The sequence below is a fragment of the Aotus nancymaae genome, unplaced genomic scaffold, assembly GCF_030222135.1.
Source record: "Aotus nancymaae isolate 86718 unplaced genomic scaffold, 86718_ANA_hifiasm-v0.15.2.pri h1tg000062l, whole genome shotgun sequence".
In the NCBI taxonomy this organism is placed as follows: Eukaryota; Metazoa; Chordata; class Mammalia; order Primates; family Aotidae; genus Aotus; species Aotus nancymaae.
The window spans coordinates 39,587,142-39,610,359 of record NW_026988476.1 but is presented as its reverse complement, the minus strand read 5'-3'; the positions used below and the strand labels follow the sequence as shown (position 1 = coordinate 39,610,359).

At 39.4% G+C, this 23,218-nt stretch overlaps 1 protein-coding gene across 4 annotated transcripts in view; it reads left to right on the top strand.

Annotated features, from left to right (window-relative positions):
* Positions 1 to 23,218, top strand: part of GABPB1 (GA binding protein transcription factor subunit beta 1) — a 76,257-nt gene that overhangs the window by 19,039 nt on the left and 34,000 nt on the right. For all 4 annotated transcript variants that reach the window (XM_064365665.1, XM_064365662.1, XM_064365664.1 and 1 more), the window contains one exon: positions 22,941 to 23,048. In XM_064365665.1, coding sequence (XP_064221735.1) covers positions 22,941 to 23,048 — 108 coding nt within the window. The remainder of the gene's footprint in view (positions 1 to 22,940; positions 23,049 to 23,218) is intronic.

Below are 23,218 nucleotides of genomic sequence, written 5' to 3'. Positions count from 1 at the left end.
TGATTTGATCTCATGACCTCATGATCCGCCCATCTTGGCCTCCGGTAGTGCTGGGATTACAGGTGTGAACCACCATGCCTGGCCCAAAATAATTTTCTAATACATTTATTAAAATATGTGTGTAAATGGACTGTACAATTCAAACCTGTGTTGTTCAGGGGTCAGCTGTACATCAGGAAGGTCACTTCCAAGTATATTTTTTTTCTGGATAACAGTGGCCTAGATTAGAGGAGTTTTTTTTTTTTTTGAGACGGAATCTTGCTCTGTTGCCAGGCTGGAGTGCAGTGGCGCAATCTCGGCCCACTGCAACCTCTGCCTCTTGGGTTCAAGCGATTCTCCTGCCTCAGCCTCCCCAGTAGCTGGGAATACAGGCGCACACCACCATGGCCGGCTAGTTTTGTATTTTTAGCAGAGATTGGGTTTCACCATGTTGGCCAGCCTGGTTTTGAACTCCTGACCTTGTAATCCACCCACCTTGGGCTCCCAAAGTGCTAGGATTACAGGCGTAAGCTGTGGTGCCCACCTGACCAGTCTTCTTTTTGAAGACAATTGAAAATGTTGGATAAAATATATAGAACATTACCTTAATAGCTTTGAAGAACTGGGAAAAGAAGGGAATCTGTTAAGCCAAATTCTGGAAGAAAGCCTAAAGCAAGAAGTTAACAGACCATCTGGAGAACTGAAGCCACTTTTGCCTTCAGCATCTTTGCCAGTATCAAGAAATTTAGATTTCTGTTCATCAGTCTTATGGGGTGAGGTGGACAAAAATTAAAATGCAGAGCCCGCCCAACATGTGGACATATAAAGTCTTATGAGGTATTCTTGACTAATTAGGCTTGGGCTCCATGTATCTACAGCTGAGAGGTAAGAATGAACCAAAACTAACCCCTTTTCTGCCTTTCATCACTCACCTCCCAGCCAAATATCAAGGAATTTCAAGACGAATTATGTTGGCACTGAGCATAACAGGAGAAAGGAAACAAGCAAACAAAAGTCTTTACAAAGCTATGCCCATAGCATAGGTGGGAAACGGAAAAGCTGTACTTCATTTAGGTTGGTTCTTGACTCCAGGTGCTTGGCAGAAACAAATGCAAATGTTCTCTGAAGGAAGGCTCCATCTTAGGCCTCCCCACAGTTTTTCAAGGACAGAATCAGCACCTAGTCAAAGATAGCTAGACATACAAGAAGACAAAGAACCATAGGCATGAAACAGGAGAAAAAACAGACAGCAGAGAAAGCTTTTCATAGGTATCATATAATAGAATTAAAAGATACATAATAGAAGAACCAAGTTTGCTGTGTTTACAGAAATAAATGACAAACTTGAGAATAAGGAAGGAATAGGAAACGATAGTTTTTTTGAGTAGCATCATCATTTTGAAAAAAAAAACAAATAGAATTTTTGGAGTAAAAAAAAACTGACTTGGGAGTTTGAGGCAAGCCTGGGCAACATGGTGAAATCTTGTTTGTACAGAAAACATACACAAAAATTAGCTAGATGTGGTGGCATTCGCTTGTAGTCCAGCTACTTGGGGGGCTGACGTGGGAGGATCACTTTAGCCCAGGAAGTCAAGGGTATAGTGAGTCAAGATTGTACTACCGTGCTCCAGCCTGGGTGATAGAATGAGAGCCTGTGTCAAAAAAAGTAAAAAGTAAAGTAACTGAATTAAAAACTTAATGATGCAATTTGCAGCAGATTGGACACATCAGAAAAATTATCAAATTGGAATATAGATTAGATTAAATTATCCAGAATGTAGCTTAGATGATGGCTAGAGGCAAAAAGACGGGAAATATAGAGAACAGTGTAAGAGATATGGGGATAGAGTGAGAGAGTTCTAATTGGAATTCTAGAAGGAAAGGAAGAGAGAATGGGACATTTGAAGAGATGATGACTGTACAGAACCAAGGAAAGATACCAAACCAGGATTCAGGAATTCCAATGAATCCTAATTAGGATTATAATACGTCCACACCTAAACACGTTGTAATAAAGTCACAGAAAACCAAAAGTACCTGGGGAAAAAACCATCAAAGGAGCAAGAATTAGAGTAATAGATGACTTTTCAACAGCAACAGTGGAAATCAGCAGACAGTGAAATGTCTGCAATATGAAATGGAAACTACCTACCAATTTAGAATTTTGTGCCCAGTGATAATATATTTAAAGAATGATGATAAAATAAGGATATTTTCAGATAAAAACAACTTGTCACCAACATCTCACCTGTGAAGGATCATTTAAAGCAGCACTGTTCAATAGAAGTTTCTGTGGAAATGGAAATGTTCTTTTTTTTTTCTTGAGACAGGGTCTCACTTTGTCACCTAGGCTGGAGTATGGCGCAATCATGGCTGACTGAGATAAAAAAATATATATTTATGGATTAAATAATGTGGTAATGTAGAAAATAAAAAACAGAAGAAAAAAGATTAAGAAAAAAATAATGTGATAATGTAATAATGTGGATTGCTCAGGTGATCCTCCCACCTCAGCCTCCTGAGTAGCTTAGACCACAGATACACACAGCCTCACCTGGCTAATTTAAAAAATTATTTGTAGAGACGAGATCTCACTATGTTACTCAGGCTTGAACTCCTGTGCTCAAGTGATTCTCCCACCTCAGTCCCCCAGAGTGCTGGGATTACAGGTGTGAGCCACCATGTTTGGCCTGGAAATGTTCTTTGTGCTGTCCAGTATTGTAGTCACAAACTACATACGGCTATTGAGTACTTGAAATGTGGCTAGTGTAACCATTAAACTGAACTTCTAGTTTTACTTAATTTTAATTAATTTAAATAGCCACATGCACCATATTGGACAGTACTTTTTAATTTGTTTGTTTTGAGATGGAGTTTTACTCTTGTTGCCCGGGATGGAGTGCAATGGTGTGATCTCAGCTCACTGCAACCACCGCTTCCCAGGTTCAAGCGATTCTCCTGGCTCGGCCTCCTGAGTAGCTGGGATTACGGGCATGCGCCACCATGCCCAACTAATCTTACATTTTTAATAGAGGTGGGGTTTCTCCATGTTGGTCAGGCTGGTCTCGAACTCCCAACCACAGGTGATCTGCCCACCTTGGCCTCCCAAAGTGCTGGGATTACAGGCGTGAGCCACTGTGCCTGGCCTTGGATGGTACGTTTTTAAAGGATAAACTTAGGACAGAAAGAATTTGATCCCAAATCACAAAATGAAATGTATGAAGTGTAAATGAAAGGTAAAGAGGCTGGGCGTGGTGACTCACATTTGTAATCCTAGCACTTTGGGAGGCCGAAGCGGGCGGATCACGAGGTCAGGAGTTTGAGACCAGCTTGTTCACAATATGGTGAAGCCCCGTTTCTACTAAAAAATACAAAAATTAGCTGGGCGTAGTGGCACATGCCTGTAATCCGAGGTACTCAGGAGGCTGAGCCAGGGGAATCACTTGAACCCTAGAGGTGGAGGTTGCAGTGAGTTGAGATCGTGCCACTGTGCTCCAGACTGGGTGACAGAGTGAGACTCCATCCCAAAAAATAAGTAAGGTAAAGAAAATGATATATATTTAGAGAATGAAAATGAATATGGATTACATTAACCATAGTAAAAATGTCTAATGGATTAAAAACAAGGGAATAACAAGTGGGTTAGGTAGAGTTATAGGATTTAAGGTCCTTGTCTTACCTAGAAGGATAGTAATTTTTTAAAAACTCTTTGTTATGGAAAATTTTAAATATGTAAAAGAGAAGAGTATAATGAATCTTTATGTATTTATTACCCACCTTCAACAGTTATGAATTCATGACTAAAATGTTTTTATATATACCCCAAGTATTTTAAAATAAGTCCTAACAATCACATTATTTAACCCATAAATACATTGTTCTTATCTCATAAAAGATAAGGACTTAAAATATAATACCAGTATCATATACAGAAAAAAATCGGTAATAATTTCTTGTATTACATACTTAGTATTCACATTTTCCCAATTATCTTAAAAAATGATTTAAAAAATTACATTTGGTTTCTTCAAACTGGAATCCGAACAGGGTCTACATACTACATTTTGTTGATGTGTTGCGTATGTCTTAAAATTTATAGGTTTTTTGGGAAAAGAGAGAATAGGATTTTAATTAGACTTTACTGTATGGCATAATTTCTAGAAAACCAATAAAAGAACGGAAACAGAGGGTATAACTTCCAAATCATTAGAGGAAATTATAGAATGTTAAAAAGAATTGAGCTAAAAGAAGGCAGCAAGAAAGGAGACAAAAGAAACTGGACAGGGGGCTAGGCGCAGTGGCTCACGCCTATAATCCCAGCACTTTGGGAGGTTGAGGCAGGCAGATTATGAGGTCAGGAGTTCAAGAGCAGTCTGGCCAACATGGTGAAACCCTGTCTCTACTAAAAATACAAAAATTAGCTGGGTTTGGTGGCGCATGCCTGTAATTCCAGGTACTCGGGAGGCTGACAGAGGAGAATTGCTTGCACCTGGGAGACGGAGGTTGCAGTTAGCTGAGATCGTGCCACTGTACTCCAGCCTGGTGACAGAGCAAAACTCTGTCTAAAAAAAAAAAAAGAGTAGGCACATCTTAAACTCTGCTAGATGTTGATAAATTGTTCTTCAGAATAATTATATTTGTGGGGATTTTGGACAAGGGAATCATGAGATGAATGTCTTCCCTACGAGATAGATGGTGAATTCTTTAAGGGCGGGTACTTTGTCAGGTTCAGATATAGAAATGTTTGATTGAATGCAGCAGTTGTATTTTAGGAGGATTGCCTGGAAGCAGGATGGAGAAACTAGAGTTAGGTCAGCAAAGAGACCATTGTGATGTTTAAGGTATGAGGCAATGAGTATGTAAGACCAGAGGTAGTAGAGAGGAGGGGATGAATATGAGAAATCATGAGAAGTAAGGATCAGAATGTATGCATTCTTTTTGGTGAGCAGAATATTGATGGTTAATTTTTGTGACTTACAAGAACCAACAGTTTATTGGCTTCACTTTGTAGGAAACAGATAAGTTATACTCCCTGATTAATTCAAAGGCACTAGCTAGTTCCAGTTGAGTTCTAGTCTAGCCTTTTCTTTATCTTCTACTTAGACTCTTTACAAGCCTCTGTTTTTTTTTTCTTCCCCTGGGATACATTCATGTGATTTAAAAGCAGCTAGTAGTTGAATTAGGCAAAGGCACATTGGGTTGCAAAGATGAGGAGGATTTAGTAGAATCCATGGGTCTCTTCATTGTCAAATGAATTTGTGAAATCTAACAAAGATAAAGGCTATCTCCTCCTATAGTTTTTAGAAGGAAAGCCTATTCAGCACCATAACAGGGACAATTGATGTGCAGTTTTTCTTTCTTTCTTTCTTTCTTTTTTTTTTTTAAAAACAGGGTCTTGCTGTGTCGCCAGGCTGGGTGGTGTATGTGATCATAGCTCAGTGCAGCCTTGACCTCCTAGGCTCAAGCAATCCTCCCACCTCAGCCTCCTGAGTAGCTGGACCACAGGAGCACACCACCAAGCCTGCCTATTTAAAAAAAAATTTTTTTTTCTTTTTAAAAATTTTTTGGAGAGATTGGGTCTCACTATGTTGCTTAGTCTGGTACCAAACTCCTGGGCTTGAGTTTGGGACCAGAGTTGGCTTCCCAAAATGCTGGGATTACAGGCATGAGCCACCTTGTCTCGCCTAGGTGAAGTTTTTCTAAAAATCCCTTTGGTTGGGCATGGTGGCTCATGCCTTTTGGCACTTTGGGAGGCTCATGCGGGCGGATCACCTGAGATCAGGAGTTTGAGACCAGCCTGGCCAACATGGTGAAACCCTGTCTCTACTAAAAATACAAAAATTAGCTGGTGTGGTGGTGTGCACCGCCCGTAATCCCAGCTACTTGAGAGGCTGAGGCTTGAGCTGAGAAGGTGGAGGTTGCAGTGAGCTGAGATGGTGCCTTTGCACTCCAGCCTAGACAACACAACCAGACTCCATCTCAAAAAAAAAAAAAAAAGAATCCACTTAAATCTTACTTTAAAATGTTATGACTTCTTACAAATTCTGAAGTTAGTGGCTTCAAGAAGTTTGACCGATGACTTTAGAATAGCTCTTTCCAGTAGAACTACAGTGAGCCACAGATTTTTTTTTTTTTTTTGTAATTGATTGCTCCATTCTACATCTGCAGAAACAGAACCAGATGGAGTAATGAGATTTGTACTGGGTCATGCAGCTGATCTGTGGCAGAGGTAGGGTCTCAACTTCTGGCTTTTAGCCATGCCAAGTCTTGATCTGGGCCCACTTACTATGGGGTACACTTGTCCCTTTTCCTCATGGGAACAATTTCTTCCTGACACTCTGAAAGCACATTTCACCCCTCACTGACTTCAACATTTTTAAATCATAAAATTTACTTAGGACCTGACATTTAGAGTCAGAAAGAAACACCTGTTACTGAACACCTTCCTTGGGCATGGTGTTTTCAGAGAACTACGCATATCTAATGAGGTGGGCCCTCTAAAAACTAGAGACAAGAAACAACGTACTCCTAATCCCACAGTCTCCCCAAGGAGCCAGAAATTCTTGGGCTTAGCTAACCTCCTTTAATTGTTTTCTAAACAGCAAGTACTATAACCTTAACTCGTGTCCATAAAAAGAGCCATGGGGCTGGTGGTGGCTACCCTCCCAGCACTTTGGGAGGCCAAGGTGGGGGGTTAGGCAGGAGGATCATGAAGTCAGGAGTTTGAGACCAGCTTGACCAACATGGTGAAATCTCATCTCTGCTAAAAATACAAAAATTAGCCGGACGTGGTGGCACGCTCCTGTAATCCTAGCTGCTCAGGAGGCTCAGGCAGGAGAATCACTGAACCCAGGAGGTGGAGGTTGCAGTGAGCGGAGATTGCACCACTGCACTCCAGCCAGGTTGACAGAGCAAGACTCTGTCTCAAAAAAAAAAAAAAAGGAGCCACGGAGACATTGGGAGCATTCAGGGCAGTGGATCACTGGAAGGGCTTCAGCGAGGGGAGCCCACCTTTGAGGCCAAATTTCCCAACTACTAGCTTTGTGACCTTGGTCAGGTGACTTTTCCAAATCTCGATTTTCCCATCTGGTAATGTGAGTACAGGCAGTATAGCCCCTACTCCTAGGTCTATGTGTAGGGAGATGGTGCTTGGGCACACAGCTGATTCAATGAACGCAGATGGTTAACAGTGGAGGACTGCAGTAACTAAGATTCATTGAGCACTTACTGTTGGCCTGGCACTTGCTGTCAATGAACTCATTTAGAGAAAAAAAAAATTTTTTTTTTTTGAGATGAGGTCTCATTCTGTTTTCTAGACTGTAGTGCAGTGGTGCAATCACAACTCACTGTAGCCTTGACCTTCCTGGGCTCAGGTGATCCTCCCATCTCAGTCTTCTGAGTATCTGGGACCACAGGTGTGTGCCACCTGCCCAGCTAATTTTCATGTATTTTTTGTAGAAACATAGTTTTGCCACGTTGCCCAGGCGGGTCTTGAATTCCAGGGCTTAAGCAATCCACCCACTTTGGCTTCCCAAAGTGCTAGGATTACAGGCATGAGCACCATACCCAGCCATTTTTTTTAAAAAAATAAATTTTAAGTTTTATTTATTTGTTTATGAATGAATGAATGACAGGATCTGACTCTGTTGCCCAGGCTGGAGTGTAGTGGCATGATCATGGCTCACTGAAGCCTCAAACTTATGGACTCATCCGATTCTCCTGCCTCAGCCTCATGAGTAACTGAGACTACAGGCAGACACCACCATGTACAGCTAATTTTTTTTTTATTAGGGAGAGATGATGTCTCTCTGTGTGTTGCCCAGGCTGGTCTTGAACTCCTGGGCTCAAGGGATGCTCCTGCCTCAGCCTCCCCAAGTGCTGGGATTATAGGTGTGAGCCAGCATGCCTGGCTAATTGCCTCTAATTCCTGAACAACCCTGTGAGAGAGGTTCTGCTATTACCCTCATTTTTCATTTTATAGATGTGTAAACTGAGGTGTAGAAAGGCTGAGTGACCTCTCCCTGCCTCATGCTGGGTCCTTGACCACTTCTTGCCTCTACACATTTGTTTTTCTTTCCCTTAGGTGGGGATAAAAAAAAAAAAGGGCACCTATGTTGTCATCTGGGGCCTGTGGTGAGAGTAGTGCATTCTGTTAATTATGATTGGTGTTATTGTCATGGCTCCTTATGGGCCAGCACAGACTACTTCAGTACCAAGGTTTCCCATTTCCCCCATGGGCCTGATCCTAGGGTAACAGCTTCCCATTCTGTGGGGGTGACTGCAGCCAGATTTAAAACTTTCTAGTAGCCACTGTGCAATACAGTCTTGAACTCTTAGACTGAAATGATCTTCCTGCCTTAGCCTACCAAGTAGCTGGTACTACAGGTACACATGACTGTGCCCAGCAAAATTAATTTTTGTAATATAGTTTAATCCCTTATATCAAAAAATATTATTGTCATTATGATAGGGTCTCACTCTTGTTGCCCAGACAGGAGTGCAGTGGTGTGATCATAGTTCACTGCAGCCTCGACCTCCTAGGCTCAGGTTATCCTGTCACCTCAGCCTCCCGAGTAGCTGGGACTACAGGCATGTGCCACCATACTTGGCTGATTTTTTTGTAGAGACCAGGTTTTGCCATGTTGCCCAGGCTGGTCTTGAACTCCTGGCCTCAAGCAGTCGACCCACCTTAGCCTCCCAAAGTGTTGGAATTACAAGCATGAGCCACCATGCCTGGCCTTTCCAAAATATTGTTTCAACAAGTAATCAGTATAAAAGTTATTAATGGAATATTTTGCATTCTTTCTTGATTACAAGTCTTTTTTTTTTTTTTTTTTTTTTTTTTTGAGACAGAGTTTCTCTTGTGTTGCCCAGGCTGGCAGGCTGGAGTGCAGTGGCGTGATCTCAGCTCACCACAACCTCCACCTCCTGGGTTCCAGCAGTTCTCCTTCCTCAGCCTCCCAAGTAGTTGGGATTACAGGCATGCACCACCATGCCCGGCTAACTTTGTAGTTTTAGTAGAGATGAGGGTTTCTCCATATTGGTCAGACTGGTCTTGAACCCCTGACCTCAGGTCATCCACCCACCTTGGCCTCCCAAAGTGCTGGGATTACAGGTGTGAGCCACCACACCCGGCTGATAGCAAGTCTTCAAAATCTGGTGTGTTATATTTATAGCACATCTCAGTTTGGATTAGTTACATTTCAATGCCCAGTATTCTTATGTAGCTAGTGGTTACTATATTAGACACTTCAGTGTTTTTTTTTTTGTTTTTTTTTGAGAGAGAGTCTTTTGCTGTGTTGCACAAGCTGGAGTGCAATGGCAATCTTGGCTCACTGCAACCTCTGCCTCCTAGGTTCAAGTGATTCTCCTGCCTCAACCTCCTGAGTAGCTGGGACTACAGGCATGCACCACCACACCTGGCTAATTTTTTTTTTTTTGTATTTTTTATATTTTTCACCATTTTGGCCAGGGTGGTCTTGAACTCCTGATCTCAAGTTATCCTCTGGCCTCAACCTCCCAAAGTGCTGGGATTACAGGCATGAGCCATGGTGCCCAGCCTGGATACCTCAGTTTTAGAATATACCCATTTGAAACCTTTGAACTCAGTTTGGTACTGATTTGATCTACTGTCATTGAGGGTGGTCCTGAGCTGATTTTGCTTTGTAGTATTATTGCTGGTTATTAGACACGTTCTAGCTTCCTGCCTAGATTTTTTTATGCTGACTTGGCAGGTCCAAGAGTAATTCTGAGGGTCCCAGATGAAGCCAGTATCTACATTTTTTTATGTTCACAATTTTCTCTTTTGACTAAAAAACAGAATTCACCTCAGATTTTTTTTGGTCACATCTGTCAATTTGAGTTGCTGCTAATAAAAAGATAATATTCAGGCAAGTTCCAATCTTGTTTCGTTATAAGAAATTTTCTTAAAAGGCTGACTTAGGTATTCAATAAGCATTCTGTTAATTATGATATTTTCTAGGATTTGCGAAACAGATTACATGAAAAAAGTCAAACATTATGATGTTATTGGTTGTTCCAAGTATTTCTGGAGTTTCTACTGTGTGCCAAATATTGTTCGTTCAGTGGATTAATATTTATTGAGCCTGCCCGCCCGCCCACCCGCCTTCCTCCCTTCCTCCCTTCCTTCCTCCCTCCCTCCCTCCCTTCCTCCCTCCCTCCCTCCGTTCCTCCCTCCCTTCCTTCCTTCCTTCCCTCCCTCCCTCCCTCTCATCGTCCCTCTCACCCTCCCTCCCATCCTCCCTCCCTCTCACCCTCTCTCCCTCTCACCCTCCCTCCATCCCTCCTTCCCTCCTTCCCTCGTTCCTTCCTTCCCTCCTTCCCTCCCTCCCTCCCTCTTATCGTCCCTCTCATCCTCCCTCCCTCTCACCCTCTCTCCCTCTCACCCTCCCTCCATCCCTCCTTTCCTCCTTCCTTCCCTCCTTCCTTCCCTCCTTCTCTCCTTTCTCTCCTCCTTTTCTCTTCCTTTCCTTCCCTCCCTTTCCTTTCCTTCCTTTCCTTTCCTTTTTTTGTGATGGAGTCTCACTCTATTGCCCAGGCTGGAGAGCAATGGCATGATCTCTGCTCACTGCAACCTCCACCTCCTGGGTTCAAGTGATTCTCCTGCCTCAGCCTCCTGAGTAGCTGGGATTTAGGCGCTTGCCACCACACATAGCTAACAGAATGCCCTTTTAATGCAGACTTTAAAAGTGATAAAAGGGTTGCTGCATCCTTTACCTTTTAAGTCTTTCTTTTATGTGGTAGTGGGATATCCTCAGGTTATGGTTACTGAAAGAAAGTTATCCTAGAAGGAAGTTTTTCCATCAGCTTTGTGAGTATGATTTCATTGGAACTGGTCTTGACTTTTAGGAGGATCTATCTCTGAGATCAAGGTTCTGGCTGTGGGAAGTGGGGACCTTGTGGAGAAGCAGTTATTCTTGTAGACTGATAGTGGGAGTATAAGTTGTATAATATTTTGATAGATAATTCGGCAGTGTCTAATCACAATTAAAATGTGATTTTAAACAAGCCTAGCAACCCTGTTTCTCACAATAATTTCTAGAACAATGCTAACGTGTGTATTACAGCACTATTTGTAAAGATGAAAAATTAAAACAGGATTATATAAAAATATACTCTATGTATTTGTTACCTATTCTTAGAGTGTAATAGTTTCTTATTTGCTGTAACAAATTACCACCACCTTACTGCCTTAAAAAAACCACAAATTTATTATTTTATAGTTCTGGAAGTCCGAAGACGTAAAATTAGGATTTCAACAGGACTGTTCCTTCTGGAAGCTTTAGGAGAGAATCTATTTTCTTGCGTTTTCTAGCTTCTAAAGAATGCATGCATTTCTTGACCTGTGACCCCTTCCTCCATCTTCAAGGTCACCAGCATAGTATCTTCAAATCTCTTTTGTTCTCTCTCTGATCTCTGCTTCCTTCTCCCTGACTGTGACCTTCTGGTCCCAATGTCACATCTCCTATTCTGATCCTCCTGGCTCTCTTGTATAAGAACTTTTGTGATTATATCATACTTGGATAATCCAGGATAACCACCCTAGTCAAGATCCTTAATTTAATCATTTCTACAGCATTCTTTTTGCCATGTAAGGTAGCATATTCACAGGATCTGGGAATTAGGATCTAGACATCTTTGGGGGAGCATTATTCAGCCCATCACACTCCATAGTACTGTGCAGCCAATAAAAAGACTGTGTATTGACACAGAAAGATATCACTGATAAAACAAGAGGATGGGCCAGGTATGGTGGCTCATGCCTGTAATCCCAGCACTTCAGGAGGCTGAGGTGGGTGGATCACCTGAGGGTCAGGAGTTGTACAAATACAAAATTAACTGGGCCTGGTGGTGCACGTCTGTAATCCCATCTAGTTGGGAGGCTGAGGCAGGAGAATTACTTGAACCAGGGAGGCGGAAGTTGCAGTGAGCCAAGATTGGACCATTGCACCCTATCCTGGGCAACAAGAGCAAAATTCCGTCTCAAAAAAATAAAAAATAAAATAAAAAAACTAAGAGGATTGCTTGTGAATGGGGGAAAAAAGCAAGTTGCAAAACAATATAGTATGATCTCTTTTTTGTGTTTTTTAGTTTTAATTTCTTGTTTTTGCCCACCCTCCTGACCCCTTTGTGTGTTTTTGTTTAAAAAGAAGCATTGTGTGTATGTGTTTCTTTATGCATATAAAAAGATCTGGAAGGATGAGCAGTAAACATTTAGATAGTGTTTACTTCTGAGAACTCAAGGATGTGTTGAGATTACTTTAAACTGTATAATTCTTATGTACAGTAAACCTGTGTTTGTTTATTGTAATTTTATTTTTATGAAAGCATATGTGCACAGTTCTCACTTATAAGTGGGAGCTATACAACGGTTATACACGGACATATAGAGGGGAATAACAGACACTAGGGACTCCAAAAGCGGAGATGGTGAGAGAGGGGCAAGGGCTGAAAAATTCCCTGTTGGTTACAGTATTCACAGTTCAGGTGATGTGTACACTGAAAGCCCAGACTTCACCAGTGTGCAATATATACATGTAATAAGACTGCACCTGTACCCCCTGAATCTATAAAAATAAAAACTTTTTTTTTTTTCTTCTTGAGACAGAGTCTCGCTCCATCACCAGGCGCCAGGCTGGAGAGCAGTGGCCCCACCTCGGCTCACTGCAACCTCCGCCTCCCGGGTTCACGCAATTCTGCCTCAGCCTCCCAAGTAGCTGGGACTACAGGTGCGCGCCACCACGCCCAGCTAATTTTTTTTGGTATTTTTAGTAGAGATGGGGTTTCACCATGTTGGACAGGATGGTCTCGATCTCTTGACCTTGTGATCCGCCTGCCTCGGCCTCCCAAAGTGCTGGGATTACAGGCGTGAGCCACCGTGCCTGGCCAAAAATAAAAACCTTTTTTTAAGGAAGAAAAAAATTATGCATGCACAGAGTTGAAAAAGTAAAAAATATAAGCCTTCTGATAAAAATCCTACACTCACTTGTGTTATTCCTTCCCACCCCTGAACCCTCTTTTCCAGAGGTCTCCATTTTATGAATCTGTTAGCTTTTCGTATTTCTAAAGAACAAATGTATGCTATTTCTTGATTTTTTCCCACATTTGATACCTTTTGACTTTCCGCTTATGAAGATAAAGCTTCAGCTGTTTTAAGCCATTCCTGTGCATATTTTCCCTCACCATTTAACATTTCAGTAGGATTACACTGAAAATTTTACTTTCCATTACACCCCAGGAACTATTTTTCTTAGCTAATCCACGTGTATATCACAAAGGAAATGTGTGTGTTTGTATAAAGGAAAAACTATACAACAAGGGATATGTAGTCCTTTTTGGTATAGTTTTTTCTCCCGTCTGAAAAATACTCTAGCTTTTTCTTTTCTTAGTTTTCTTATGTCCGTCATTAACCCATCCCCAACTCTCCACTGGCATTCATTCTCTTCTTAGGAGACTACCATCCTGTCTTTTTCCTTGGAGACCTCCTTCCTAGAACTCTGTTTTCTGGCTCCCATCTGGGTTTGCTTTCTAGGTTTGTGGCACAGCTGTTGTCTTGGGGTCTCCCTTCACTATAATTTTGGGTACCCTCTCCTATTCTGTACATGTTGGATCCTTTATTTCTGGAGCCCTTGATTGTTCTTTCTGTTTACTCTTGGTTTTGGTGGAACACATCTTCTAGTGGTTTTCTAAAAAGAGGTATATGGGAGAGAGACATAGAGATATAATATTTGGAAATACCATTTATTTTAAAATTAAAAGAAAGGGGGGAAAAAAACTCCATTAGGTAAAATGGGCATGGGGGAATCCAAATATACCAGAGTTGATTTGATGATTTTTTTTTTCAAAGGAATTACACTGGGAGACACTAAACTTAAATCCTTGGAAGATATGCCCTTTTACATCCCAGCAGATTCCCGGTTTTAAGATCAAAACTAGTGTTCTTTGGTAAATCTTTTACTTTTCACTTGGATCCTTTGCAAAATGAAGACAATAATGATCTTGGTAACACCCTTCACATAAAATGAGACAATGTAGGTAAAGACTTAGCAAGAGGCTAGGGATTGCTTTTATTATTTTTGAAAGTGTTTTCTTACGAGAATGTAGGCAAGTACATTTGGAATATTTGCATATAGACACGATTATAATATGCTAAATTTTACTTGCAGTCATATTTTATGTACATTTACTATGAAAAATCCTTTCAACATCTAATTTTGTACATTAAAGACTTTACTAAGCTTATCTGTGACCTAATTTTGAAAAAAAGCTTTTTAATAAAAGTTTTAATATTACATTAGTAGGATATGTTTGCTGTAGAAAACTTACAACTTGACCGGGCGTGGTGGCTCATGCCTGTAATCCCAGCACTTTGGGAGGCTTAGCTACGTGGATCACGAGGTCAGGAGTTCGAGACCAGCCTGGCCAACATAGTGAAACCGTCTCTACTAAAAATACAAAAATTAGCTGGGCATGGTGGTATTCGCCTGTAGTCCTAGTTACTTGGGAGGCTGAGGCAGGAGAATTGCTTGAACCTGGGGGGCGGAGGTTATGGTGAGCCGAGCGAAGCTGAGATTGTGCCATTGTACTCCAGCCTGGGCAACAGAACGAGACTCTGAAAAAAAATAAAAACTTACAATTTAGAAAAAGTAGAAAAAAGGGAAAATTCGTAATTTTCATTGCCATGGTACATTGTTTCCAAGTGTTTTTCTAGCAAGATTGTGGTATATATACAACTTGGAGTCCTGATTCTTAAACCGTTACTGTTTGTAAATAATATTTTCAAAGGAATATATGTAGTAGTACTTTAAAAAGATTTTTATCTTTTAGAAATCTGTACTGAAATATTTAGAGATAATATGATATAATATCTAACACTTCAAAATAATGGATGGAGGTGGGAAATGAGTCGGCTATATAATATAATATTTAAACTAAACGGTAGCTATGTGGGAGTTTATTATACTACTGTCTACTTTGTATATACTACAAAATTTCCATAATAAAATATAAAATAAATCACTACAGTATTCCATTATGACATATTTTAATTTCTTTAATCATTGTTTGTAGTTGGGAAGATTTTTTTCCTTATTTTAAATAACATTAGCATTAAGATTTTAAGTAGTTTCCTTATGATAGGTTTATATGAGTAGAATTACTAGGCCAAAGAGTATGAACATTTTAAAGACTTTGGATGCGTGTGTAATACAAAATTGCGTGGGGAAAATCTTTAGGAGATTTATATTGAATATATAATTGTACTCATTGAGCATAAGAATTATATGGCAAGTTTATTTTAAATTTTTAATGTGAGAAAAAGCTTATTAAATATATTTATAATAGGTGTAAACATTAAAAAATTCATATTTTTATTTAAGAGTGCTGGTGACCAGTCACATGGAACTATTACTTTATGATTTTATAGAATTTTCATGTCCAGTAGATGCTATAGTCCTCGCAACAACTCTATAAGCTGTAAATCTGTAAATTATAGAAATTCAAAACAAAATAAGACTTATGCTTTAACATGTAATTATTGCTAGTAATTCCTGTTACCACTAGATGGCCCTCTTGGCATGTACTTTTGAGCAAAAGTACCTAGTTCGTATAATAAATTTATTATTAACATACATTTTAATTGGAGCAAAAAACGCATTTGCCACACCGAAAGAGCAATATGTTTTTATTATTAAACTAAATGATTTTTTTAAAAACCTAGCACTTTATGTCTGAGGATTTTTGTTTGTTTTGGAGATGGAGTCTTGCTCTGTTGCCCAGGCTGGAGTGCAGTGGAGCAATCTTGGCTCACTGCAGCCTTTGCCTCCTGGGTTCAGCAATTCTCCTGCCTCAGCTACCTGAGTAGCTGGGACCACAACCGGCTAATTTTTTGTAGTTTTTAGTAGAGACAGGCAGAGTTTCACCATGTTGGCCATGTTGGTCTCAGACTCCTGGCCTCAAGTGATCTGCCCTTCTTATCCTCCCAAAGTGCTGGGATTATAGGCTTGAGTCACTTTGCCTGACCAGGATTTTAATATATAGATATTGAACTGAGTAAATTAATGACTTGACCTGGAGTTATGCTCCACTTGGTCAATTTAGTTGTCTTATTAAAAAGGGTCAAAAACTATTATGAGTGTGTGTGGTCTCTTCTAGGTGAGAATTTGAAGTGAAAATGCTGCATTTTGGTGTTTTCATTATTTAAAAGTTTACTAATTATTTTGACAAGAAAATCAGAGCACCTTTGATTTTTGTCTTGCTTGATCTCACGTGTATTTTCTTCCACTGATTTTCAATCTTAATAGATTCATTACCATCTTTTTATAAGACATATTTTATTGCCCTTTTTGCTAACTTTAAATGAAAATCATAGTTGCTGGGTGCAGTGGTTCATGCCTATACTCCCAACACTTTGGGAGGCTGCAGCAGGCAGATTGCTTGAGCCCAGGAGTTCAAGACCAGCCTGGGCGACATGGCAAAAACCCATCTCTACAAAAAATACAAAAATTAGCTGGGTGTGGTGGTATACTACTGTAGTTGTAGTTACTTGGAAGGCTGAGGCAGGAGGATCAGTTGAGCCTGGGAGGTCGAGGCTGTGGTGAGCCATGATCTCATCACTGTACTCCAGCCTGGGTAACAGACTCTATCTCAAAAGAAAAGAAAGAAAATCATAGTTAACATTACTGATCTGTATAATTTCAAAAAATCATATTTTGATAACAATATAAAAGAGAATTAGAAAAGAAGCAATTTATAATAAAATGTGTATTAAATGTATTAAAATATGTAAAAAGTCCCAGCACTTTGGGAAACTGAGGTGGGCGGATCACTGAGGTCAGGAGTTCAAGACCAGCCTCACAAACACGGAGAAACCCCATCTCTACTAAAAATATAAAATTAGCTGAACGTGGTGGTACTTGCCTATAATCCCAGCTACTCAAGAGGCTAAGGCAGGAGAATCACTTGAACCTCAGAGGCAGAGGTTGTGGTGAGCCGAGGTCGTTCCATTGCACTCCAGCCTGGGCAACAAAGGCAAAACTCCGTCTTAAAAAAAGACAAATACTCAAGCACACTACATTAGATGTCACAATGAGGTAGTAAAATGCTTATGCTGGCACTTAAAATCACTGTGAATGTGATAGCTGGACAAGCTGATTGATATGTGATATTGGTGATGCAGATGCCAAAGTGGCATTGACACGATTTTCCAAAATGTTGAACAACTCTTAGTAAATTTTTGAACAAAACAAATAGGTTTACAGTATGGCTGCATTCCAGAATATTTGGGATACATTAACACTATAGAAAAAATATATTTTGTTTACGTGTTAGATTCTATCCTTAGATAAATTTTCAGTGGAATCTTGAAAATTATTTAGAACATGTGACAATTCTTTGTCCTACAGGTTTATTCCCTCCTTTGTTGGACCTCTAGTATCCATGGCATTTGCACATTAAATGCGAACAGAGTATCCTCACCTTCAATTCCCAAAATGCCTCCATAAACAAACAAAGGGCCCTCTAGGGGGCAGTGCTGCTAACAGTGAGAACCACTGATTTCCAAGAATCCATCTATATTAATCTATCATATGGCTGTATTGATCATGGAATTTTAAAACCAGAGTAACTTGCTGGGCGCGGTGGCTCGTGCCTGTAGTCCCAGCTACTCGGGAGGCTGAGGTGGGAGGATCGCTTGAGCCTAGGAGTTCTGGGCTGTAGTGCGCTATGCCGATCGGGTGTCTGCACTAAGTTCGCCATCAATATGGTGACCTCCTGGGAGCAGGGGACCACCAGGTTGCCTAAGGAGGGGTGAATCGGCCCAGGTCGGAAACGGAGCAGGTCAAAACTCCCATGCTGATCAGTAGTGGGATCGCGCCTGTGAATAGCCACTGCACTCCAGCGTGGGCAACATAGTGAGACCTTGTCTCTTAAAAAAAAAATAAATTAATTAAAAAAAAAAAATACAGAGTAACTTAAGTATATTAGGTCCTTAACTGTGAGGTGTTTTGAATAATTAAGACAATTGGATAATTATGGAGAAACTTGATTTGTTCAAATGCTTCATCATTTTATTGTAATTCATGTAAGCAGATACATGAAGGATATTCTAAGTTCTCAATATCCTACATTTTCTTTATTTTTTCCATTCATCCTATCTAGTAAGTCAGGAACATAAAACTTTCCTTAATGTTATCGTTTGCTTAGTTGACAGTCATACAATATAATTTGTCCCTTTGAAAAAAACATTTTTGGGCCGGGCGCAGTGGCTCACGCCTGTAATCCCAGCACGTTGGGAGGCTGAGGTGGGTGAATCACCTGAGGTCAGGAGTTTAAGATCAGCTTGGTCAACATGGTGATACCCTGTCTCTACTAAATATACAAAAATTAGCCGGGCGTAGTGGTGGGTACCTGTAATCCCAGCTACTCGGGAGGCTGAGGCAGGAGAATTGCTTGAACCCAGGACGGGGAGGTTGCAGTGAGCTGAGATCACGCCATTGCCCTCCAGCCTGGGTGACAGAGTGAAACTCTGTCTCAAAAAAAATAATAAAATAAATAATAAAAATCAAAAAAATAAAAAAATTTAAAATTAGGTAATATAGTAACGTTACAGAAACTTTGTAAAATGAGGACAAAATTTCCCATAATCATACCAACCTAAACAATTGTTAATATTTTTCAGTATTTTATACTTTTATGCATATTTTGACATTCAAAAGTTTTATGTCTTTTCATAATGTGGCATAATTTTTTGTTGTTATATAGTTTCAGAACTATTATGTTAAATTACTGCGTTTTGTTCCTTTTAGAGTCTACAATTCATTTTCTTACCTTTAGATTGTTTACATTATAAAAGTTATATATAATATATATATGCATATATAATCTTTATTAATACATCTGTTTTAGTATATTTTTTCTTTAGAATAGATTCTTAGAAGTGGGATCACTTGTTGGATCAATGGACTTGGATGTTTTTGTAACCTGTTAAATTTGCCAAATTGACTAAAAAATAAAGCTGATCCATTTATATAACTATCAGCATATCTGAGTTGTCAGTGTATCAAAGTATCAGTTTCACCTAATTCTTGACTGCATCAAGATTACTTTAAAATTATTACTTTATATTAACCTGATTAGCAGTGACACTGAGCATTTTTTGCCCTTGTGAATTATTTCTATTTTTTTTTTTTTCTGTAAAATGTAAGATCCTGCCTTTTCACTATTGATGTGCTGGGTTCTTGCTGTTTATTTTTTCCCCCTTTTCATTTTGAGTCAGAACTTTTAAATAAGTAAAAACATTAATGTTTCTCCTAGTCATTTTTGTGATAAATATGTTTCCTTGCCATTTCTTATTTTATTTCAATTTTTTTTAATATGTAGAAGTTGCACATTTTTATGAGACCCAACAATTATCTACCCATGGAAAATGGTATGTGATATCAAAGAAAGAACATAAGATGGGGAGTCAAAAATCAGTGTTCTGGACAGAGACATTTATAATATTTGTTACATTTGACAGAGGACTCAAATCCAGAACATATGTTAGAATGTTTACAAATCAATAAGAAAAAGACAGACAACCCAATTTCTAAAAATAGGGAAAAGCCCTAAACTGGCACTTCATAAAAGTTATTCAGATATCTAAACCATTTGGCAGTATGTAGCTGAATGAATGCAAACTGATTTTATATTACCTGTGTAAAACCTATTTAAAATGTATATTTTTGGAAAGATATATTTCATCATAAAGCCAAATTTAAATCATTCAGAGTATAGATGCTGTATTTGTTAGTGTGACCAGTTTAGATTTTACTGTACTTCTGTAGGAGAGAGGTCAGTTTCTTTTTGGCTTATCCTGCCTTTAATAGGAAATTATTTTTGCAGGTTTCTTTCCTGTTGAATATGATGTTATTTTTTACTGTCCAGCTATTACATATTCTCTAGGAAAAATGCCTCATTGGAGATCAGTAATCTCTATAGATTTTTGTACCCTTAAGCAGGATTGAGGAGTATCTTGGCTTTCAGTGACTGCATCAAGGTATGAGAGAATAGGAGAAAAAAAGGAAAGGAAATCAGAAATTCAAGGATGAAAATGTTACAAGTATCACAAAAACGTATATTTTAAAAACCCGTATAAATCCCACAAGTGTATATGGTTGTTTTTCTTATTTTTTTACTACAGGAAACAATATAGCTTTTTTTTTTTTTTTTTTTTTTTTTTTTTTTTGAGATGAAGTCTCGCTCTGTTGCCCAGGCTGGATTGAATTTTTAGTAGAGATGGGGTTTCGCCTTGTTGGCCAGACTGGTCTTGAACTCCTGACCTCAAGGGATGCACCCGCCTTGGCCTCCCAGAGTAGTGGGATTCCGGGCGTGAGCCACTGCATCCAGCCATAATATAGATTATTTTTATCTCTACAAATGAAACAACTCTAAGAAATTCTTTCCTGTGTGGTGACAAAAAGGCCTGTTTGGGATTTGTATATCTTACCTAATTATTGTGCAAGCCTCCAAGTGTTAGTATCTGTCCCTGGTTACCTCTTCTGTGCTCGGTTATTCCCATTTTACTTAATATACTAAAAAATGTAGACGTAATTCTGTATATTTTCATGGATAGCTTTATAATTACCCCTTTTAGATTTCTTAACATCCCTTTTAATGTAGAACATTTTATTTCTTCCTGGCAGAAATAACTTTTCTTTTTCTTTCTTTCTTTTTTTTTTTTTTTTTTTTTGAGAGGGAGCCTCATGCTGTCATCCAGGCTGGAGTGCAGTGGTGCAGTCTTGGCTTACCACAACCTCTGCCTCCTGGGTTCAAGCGATTCTCTTCCCTCAGTCTCCCGAGTAGCTGGGATTACAGGCGCATGGCATCAGGCCTGGCTAATTTTTGTCTTTTATTAGAGACAGGGTTTCATCATGTTGGTCAGGCTGGTCTCGAACCCCTGACCTCTTAATCTGCCCGCGTCAGCCTCCCAAAGTGCTGGGATTATAGACATGAGCCACTGCGCCCGGCTATAACTTTTCGAGCCCCATTTGCCAACTTCCTTCTCACACATACATTCCTTTCTCTTCCTTCTTGAGTGCAGGTTGAGTATCCTTTATCTGAAATACTTAAGTCCAGAAGTGTTTCAGATTTTGGGTTTTTTCAGATTTTGGAATATTTGCATTAACACTTAAGCATTACTAATGCAAAAATGCAAAATCTGAAATGCTTCAATGAGCATTTCGTATGATGCTCAAAAAAGATTCAGATTTCAGATTTTTGGGTTAGGGATACTCAACCTGTAATGGTTCTTCATACCAGGTAGAGATACACTAGTCAACCTGCCATTATTGTCTTTATAACTTTTTTCCTCTTGACTATTTACCTAACCCTCAGAGTATATACTTTTTTTTGAGACAAATTCATACCCCAGGCACATTTATTCATTGTAAATCTCAGGGATTCCATATAGTCCCTTCCCTACAGGCTTACAATTCTGCTTTTCCTTAGGATACTGTATAACATAATTGAGTAATTTTCCAACTGCATAGCCTTTCTCGGTTTGGAAACTTTTTTCTCAGAACTGCTACCCCTTGAATTTGAATGTTTGTGATACATTCAAATCTTAATTTACCTATATTCTACTGTCCTAATCTTTTTTCTGACACATATTTTAATATTTCTTGTTCAAGAAGACCCAAACACACACACACCTACGCCACCCACGCACACCTCACCCCATAGGCTGGGACATTAGCATTTTCAGATATATTTAATTCAAGATACAAGATACTCTTTCCAGATTTTTCTTTTTGAACAAAGTTTACTTTGTCTCCCAGGCTGGAATGCAGTGGCGCGATCTCGGTTCACTGCAACCTCCACCTCCCCGGTTCAAGCGATTCTTGTGCTTCAGCTTCCTGAGTAGCTGGGACTACAGGCATAAGCCCCTATGCCCAGCCAATTTTTTATTTTTAGTAGAGATGGGGGTTTCACCATGTTGGCCAGGCTGGTCTTGAACTCCTGGCCTCAAGTGATCCACCTGCCTCAGTCTCCGAAACTGCTGGGATTACAGAAGTGAGCCACCACCTTTAGCCTCTTAATGAGACAAATAGTCTATTCATAATACTATTATTGTCTATTCAGTATTTTCATAGAATGTGAATTGTTTACTTTCTGGAAGAACTTAAATATACATTGCATGTATGAGGGCAGAAATTTATATTTTAAAATTTTGAACACATTTACTATTGCAAAAAAATTTATGGTAAATTTAGTTTAATTTGCACCAGCAACAGAGAACAATATCTTGCACTTTATTTACTTCTATGAAAAATTTCATTGCTACAAACCCTCCAGTGAAAACAATTAGTTGCCAGTTTTAAATTTTAGACCAGCTTGGCTGGGCGCGGTGGCTCACGCCTGTAATCCCAGCACTTTGGGAGGCCGAGGTGGGCGGATTGTTTGAGGTCAGTTGTTCGAGACCAGCCTGGCCAACATGGTGAAAACCTGTCTCTACTGAAAATACAAAAATTAGCTGAGCATGGTGGTGCATGCCTGTAGTCCCAGCTACTTAGGAGGCTGAGGCAGAAGAATTGCTTGAACCCAGGAGACAGAGGTTTCAGTGAGCCGAGATCATGCCACTGCATTCCAACCTGGGTGACAGGGCGAGACTGTCTCAAAAAAAAAAAAATTTAGACCAGCTTTTCTCTGCTCCTTACCTCTTCTGTCTTTTAGCAGGTGTATTTGGAGAATTTAAACTTTTATTCTAAGTAAAAACTTAATGAGAAAGGAAAATAGATTCAAAAATTCAAATATAAATTGCTTTTCTGTGATCTGTAATTTAAAATTAACTATAATAACTCTTTTGAAGGGATAATTGAGAACTGACTTATTAATAAAGACAGGAAGGGAAAATGCCATGTCATAGGAGATTTTGATGTTCAATTCATCTATGTTTTATTTAGATGTCCCTGGTAGATTTGGGAAAGAAGCTTTTAGAAGCAGCACGAGCAGGTCAAGATGACGAAGTTCGTATTTTGATGGCAAATGGAGCTCCTTTTACTACAGACTGGGTAAAGAATTATTTTAATGTTGTGTATGTTTTTTTCTTCTCATTTTTGAGTTTTTCCAGAGAAAAATGTAGTCAGTATTGTGTTTATGAGTGGCAAAAAAATTATTTTTTTGCAAATGTGTTTATTATTTTAGAATTATACCTTTGTTAAAAGAAGTAGTTTATATTATT